The sequence below is a fragment of the Geotrypetes seraphini genome, chromosome 9 (assembly GCF_902459505.1).
Source record: "Geotrypetes seraphini chromosome 9, aGeoSer1.1, whole genome shotgun sequence".
Classification (NCBI taxonomy): domain Eukaryota; kingdom Metazoa; phylum Chordata; class Amphibia; order Gymnophiona; family Dermophiidae; genus Geotrypetes; species Geotrypetes seraphini.
This window is the reverse complement of record NC_047092.1, coordinates 176,247,965-176,253,964: the sequence shown is the minus strand read 5'-3', so window position 1 is coordinate 176,253,964 and position 6,000 is coordinate 176,247,965. Positions and strand designations below refer to the sequence as shown.

The 6,000-nt window shown below is 40.9% G+C and overlaps 1 protein-coding gene across 3 annotated transcripts in view; it reads right to left on the bottom strand.

The window, feature by feature from the left end:
- Positions 1-529: 529 nt before the first annotated feature.
- The window catches only part of TTC14 (tetratricopeptide repeat domain 14), a 47,619-nt gene continuing 42,148 nt past the window's right edge, over positions 530-6,000 (bottom strand). For all 3 annotated transcript variants that reach the window (XM_033959672.1, XM_033959673.1, XM_033959674.1), the window contains one exon: positions 530-2,055. In XM_033959672.1, the coding sequence (XP_033815563.1) occupies positions 1,110-2,055 (946 nt within the window). In that variant the 3' untranslated portion in view covers positions 530-1,109. The remainder of the gene's footprint in view (positions 2,056-6,000) is intronic.

Genomic DNA, 6,000 nt, shown 5'->3' with positions numbered 1-6,000 from the left:
TTCTGCTGGGCCTTGAGCATCTGAGCATGCTCAAGGCCCAGCAGAAGAGGAGGCTGATCTTCGGGCACCGGGACCAAGCACAGGATATGCCGGTGCCCAGATGAGGGTAAGAAGCGGCGGGGGGAGTGCCCAATCGCGTCAGGGGGGGTGCCGGATCGTGGCGGGGGGTGCCCAATCGCATCGGGGGGGGTGCCGGATCGTGGCGGAGGGGTGCCCAATCGCGGGGGGGGGGGGGGGGGAGGGGGGCTGGATCGCAGGGGGGGGCCTTCGGGGGGAGCAATGCCGGTTCTCATGGGGGGGGGGAACGCATCAAAGTGAGTTTCCATTATTTCCTATGGGGAAACTCGCTTTGATAAACGAGCATTTTGGATTACGAGCATGCTCCTGGAACGGATTATGCTCGTAATCCAAAGTACCACTGTATTTTCTTTTTTGATTTAGGATAAAGTAGTATATTAGTTGTTTTGATAAAAATTTATAAACAAAGCCCTGCCAGCTGAACATCTCTTTCTCTAGTTCAGCAGCCAGAACTTTGATTTATAAGGAAGGAATAAGCTAAATATTGCAATACTGAGGCTTGTATGGATGCTGCGGGGATAATAGTCGCGGGGACAGGGATGGTGGTCGTGGGAACAGGGCGGGGACCACGGTTGCGGGGATGGGGACAAATTTTTCCCCGTGTCATTCTCTACTTTGTAACTGCAATCAAAATGATCTTGTACAAGAGAAGATCATCTCTTGCCCAGAGCCAAGAGGCAGCTGACAAAACTAGACCTTATTCGAGTAATAGCACAAACTATATGGTCTATGAAGAGTTGTAGTCTGGCAATCAAAGAACAGAACTGTATGTACTAGATTCCCTTCATTACATTGTGTGAACTTGGGCCAGTATTCCCCTCCCTGAACCTCAGTTTCTTCAGTTGTAATTGGATAACCTCTTTCCATGGCAGAGGCGTACTGATAGACCATTCACCCTATTGCTAACTGCTTATTTCGAAAGAACCAAGAACTGTAGAGTATGATGGAATCCCTATACTAGTTTAACATTTTTTAATCACATCACAAATGATCATGTTTAGATCTGCTTAAGCAGGTCATTTTTAACCAGCTTATTTGTTTTTTTGTTTATTTCCTTTTAATTTCTCAAATTCAGCAATCTGACTGAATATATTTAGCAAATTCTGGGGCAAGTTTTTTTTGACAGATGTCTCACCATATCCTTTCTGATTATGTGGTATTTGTTCCTCAAGATCCTCAGCGTTAAGATTTTCTCTCGATCTACCTTCACTATCTCTATGATCTTTTCTTGGATATTCATTTGGAATAAATTCACATCCACCCGGATGAGTTTTCTTTTTACTGGATGCATATGGTTCAGTGTATTGGACATGCTTATACCTTTCAGTCAAAAAAGGTATATGCTTTTCATGACTGGACTCAGATGCTCCATGCCCTTTTCCTTCCTCCAGCTCTTTGTCATCCCTCATCTGTTTTTCACCTGATTTAGTATTAGAGGAACCTGTGGAATCCCTCCTGCATGATACAAGTCTCTCTGCTCTTACATCACTTGCCTTTCTGCTGCCACTGGCCCACGTCTTAGAGCTGTTATAAGAACCCTTTGACTCTTCAGACCTACCTCCAGTGGTTTCCAAGATCTCAACTGAAGATGAAGAGCGGCTCCTTACTTTCTGTTCTACAGCTGCCTTTTGACAAACTAATCTATCTTGCCGCTCTAGTAATTTTTCCATCTCCTTCTTTTGGTTAAGGAAAGAAGCAGAAGTATTGGCAGGGGGTGGGTACCATCCATCATTTGAATTGTAGTCTTTCTGATGTGAAGAAACATTAGATGAACGCTTCATGGAATGGGTAGAGGACTCAGAATATGTCCTCCTCCTTTTCTTGTGCTTTTTGTGACCAGAAGAGGATGAGGAGGAAGAAGAGGAAGAGGAGGAGGAGGAGGAAGAGGAAGAGGAGGAGGAGGAATGCGATACATTAGAGGTGGATTCACTTGAAGCAGAAGATGAGGACGTTGATCTTCTCCTTTTCTTTCTCAACCTACAAAATATCAATAAGCTTATGAAATATTCCCAGAATCCTCCTGTGAACTATCTACAATACTTTCCACATTTATAGAAGCCCCAGCAATACTCCCAAACTGCAATTTATATGCTATGCAATTCTACAGTTTAAATGTGACAACAAATACTTTAACTGTTTTCCATTTAATACCAAAAGCACCAACATGCCAAAATGATAGGGGGTGTCGAACACAATATAAAATGACCCCTCCCCTGGACACAATGAAGGAAACAGACAATGCCCCTGTGCTCGAGAATATACTAAACCGTAAAATAATCTTGCAAAGAGGTGCCTATATTATGGGGAATGTTACTGTAATCTCCTGGGACTTGTATACTTATTTTGCACTTGGGGGCAATGAAGTATTACGTGACTTGCCCAGAGTCACTGGGAGCTGCAGTGAGAATCAAACTCACAACCTCAGGGTGCTGAGGCAGCTCCTCTAACCACTAGGCCATGCCTCCACTATATTAAATCTGTAGTTTCCAAACTGAGTACTGTGAAGTCAATGAGGAGATGCAGGATATTATAATTTGAGGGAAATGCTGTGAGACTAGAATGGCTGTCAGAGATATCCAAGCCCTGTCAGCCAAAGAGATGCCTGAGCCTCCCTCCCCCCCCTCCGTTACTAAATCATTTGACTGTACCTCATACCACTATATATCTAATGACCGTTTTGTGTTTCTCAATATTGTTTTCCTCAACCTCGCCCAAGACTTTCTAGTTACTCCTCTCTCTAGCTCCCTATTCTTTTTGTGATTCTCTAAATTATAAGTCGCCTTGAACTTAATTAGGCATAGAGTGACCCAGAAATTAGATTAGGCTGGATTAAGATTTTTTTAATGTGATTTGAAGAGTGGGAATTTTTGTTGGTTATACAGTATAATCTCGTTATAACGGACTCGCTTATAACGGAACCTCGCCTATAGCGGATAAGGTCCATTGGTCCCAGCCGAGTGCCATTATAAACATACAGAAAATCATTGGATATAGCGGACTCACATATAACAGATTTTCGGATATAACAGACAACTATTTTGGTCCTGAGAGCCACTTTTAGCTGTAATTTTTTTCGGCTATAATGGACATGCAGGCTCCGCCTACAAGGCACATGGCATGCCAATGATATAGTATCAAAATGCGGCCCAGAAGAAAAAGATAAGAGTATTTTTCTTTCCAGCACAGTGCGACATAATGCTTTAGAACATCTTTTAGTGTTCTGGTTTTGCAATCATTTCGTGCCATACCAATGTTTTGTTGAGTTTTGTTCTTGATGTTGCTGATATGCTTGTGCAGGAACTGTTCATTGATTGTACGTTGTTTCAAGTTGACCTAAATAAATGCAACTCTGGATATAACGGACTCTGGATATAACAGACCGTTTTTCCAGGTCCCTTGAAGTCCGTTATAACAAGATTATACTGTATATTATTTTTAGAAATTATAGGTATAATGTAGCCTATACCTATAATTTCTAAGGGTGGAGGGGGTGGAGTGTGTGTGTGTGTGGAGGGGGGAGAATTCATCAAGCAGTGCTAGGGACTTAAATTGCATTATTTGGCCCTTAATGTGACGAACAGCATTTCAGACTGAAGAACAATACTTAAGATTTGCTATAGTGGATGTTCAGACAGTGATCTTTGATCCAAAGATAAAGGGCTTCCTTTTTCTGAAACAAAAGAACCTTTATAAAAAATGGTAGATATTTTTAATTGGATAACCTTCAAATCATATCAATATACAAAAGACCTAATGTAGAAAAATGTCTGCTATTGATGGATCTGAAAAGGGCAAACTGTCAGCTAGTTTGGCAATAAAGCAGTGTTGCTTTCCTGGAGTGGATGTTCTCTCTGCTCAAAAGGATGATCAACCAGATAAGTGAGTGATGTCATATGGCACAGAGTTATTTCTTAGAAGCTAGTAGAAAATCCTAAAATGCTTTTCCTGGCCTGCACAAGAGACTTCCCATGCTACATCAACCAAGCAGAACGCCCTCGGTATAAACAAGGGTGTGATTTAAGAGGTGTGTTTGAAAACCTGTTTTCTAGATAAATGCAAGCTTTTATTTTCAAGAATTCTATCCAACATAGGAAAACTTTTTACACTGAATGTCATATATATTACAAATAAATGCCTTTTAGTGCAAATTTCACACAACCTATATATAGCCCTCTATAAAAGCAGTTTTTGAAAGAAAAAAAAAGTGTACTTAACTGGTTTTTGGAACTCACCTCTTCAAATTTATAAAGCATATCTGACACATTAAAAAAAGCTTTGTAATTCACCTGTAGCAAGTGTTTCCATCATCAGCAGAATTGATCAAGTGTTTATAAATGGGTGACATCACACATTGCTTAGATAAATAGCTTTCCCCAGAGTTCAGAACAGTGTGTAATGCATTGCCCTTGCTGTGTGCGATGATCTCCTTCCTCAGCAGCTCAAAGGAGGAATGTAATTCTCAGTGAGGTGGGAGAGATTATGTACCTGCTCTCTACAAAATACACTTGGTACAGGTGAGAAATATGCATTTCCACTGACAAGCAGGAGCAAGTCATGTACACAGATGGATGGCTCCTAAGTTCAGGGTTTAAACTGTCCAATGTTCAGGTGCAGCCTATCAGCAAGAAGATCCAAGAGTTACAACATCTTGAAGACAGGTTACCAGCACAGCTCTATCAAATGTACCCTTTCTCCCTATTGACTAATCCAGTTTTTAGTTTAGTTTATTCCAAAATGTATTTAACTGCTCTTTGACAGACCATATCAAAGTAGTTTACGATACTATCAATAACTTAAAATTAGAAAATGCAAAGAGATTAGGTTCTTACCTTGCTAATATCTTGTCTATCTTTTCTAGTAGTTAGGTGTGTCATTCTGGACAGTAGGGTATTCTCCCCATGCTCGCGAGCCATGCAAAAAGAATCCATTCCAAGTTTTCAACTCCTCCTCCTTCTTCAGAAGATTCTGCTGACCCCTTCAGTTTGTACCAAAGTAGGCAACAGCCCTATATAGGAACACTTAAGCAGGAGTACGGAGAGACTCCCTGATGTAAAACTCTGTTCTGCTCTGAAAGTATAACAAATATGTTAAAACATTTTAGTTGAACAATTGAAATATCAAAATAACCATACCAATCAGAAATATTTATGGAGCTCAAACATTCCCCCAATGTGTTATAGAAATAAAGATTATACTTCATATTCCTAAAGACTGACTAACGTCAAAATCTCAGTTTTGACTCAACCTTTTTAATTGAGACAGTAGGCAGGCAGAGTAAATACTGACAGGGCATGGTTCCTGAATGACACACCTATCTACTAGAAAAGTTATTACCAAGATAAGAATCTAATCTCTTTTTCTAGTGCAACAGGTGTGTTATTCTGGACAGTTCTATGGCAGTTCTAAGAAGATCAGACTGCACCTGTAGTCTGAGACCCCGGTCCCTCTGAAAACATACTAGGTCCGCATACCACAGCCTGCATGGCCAATCCGGTGCTTCGAGGACCACTCTCCCCGGGTGGTTTGCTTTTCTATGAAGTATTTGCACAATCATGGGCCAAGGAGGAGACACACAAGCTCATTCTTTGGCCACGACTGGACTAGGGCATCCAGACCTTATTTATTTTAAAAATTTCTTCCCCATTTAATACCTAAACAGGTTACAATAAAAACATACATAGTCAAAATATACTGAGATATAATATAAGACTAAACATCCTCCTGTCCTGTTCTTCCAAAATCTTTTCCAGGCTCGATCTTCAACTGAAGAAATGGTCCGCCTTCTTGATCTTTGCTATAGCCATCAGATAAAAAGTTGGTTAACTCCATCGAAGATAGACTAAAATGCTGCTGCAGATAAAGTCCATTCCCCCGGGTCTAAGGTCTGCCTTCTGAGGTAATCAGTCTGGACATTATATATAC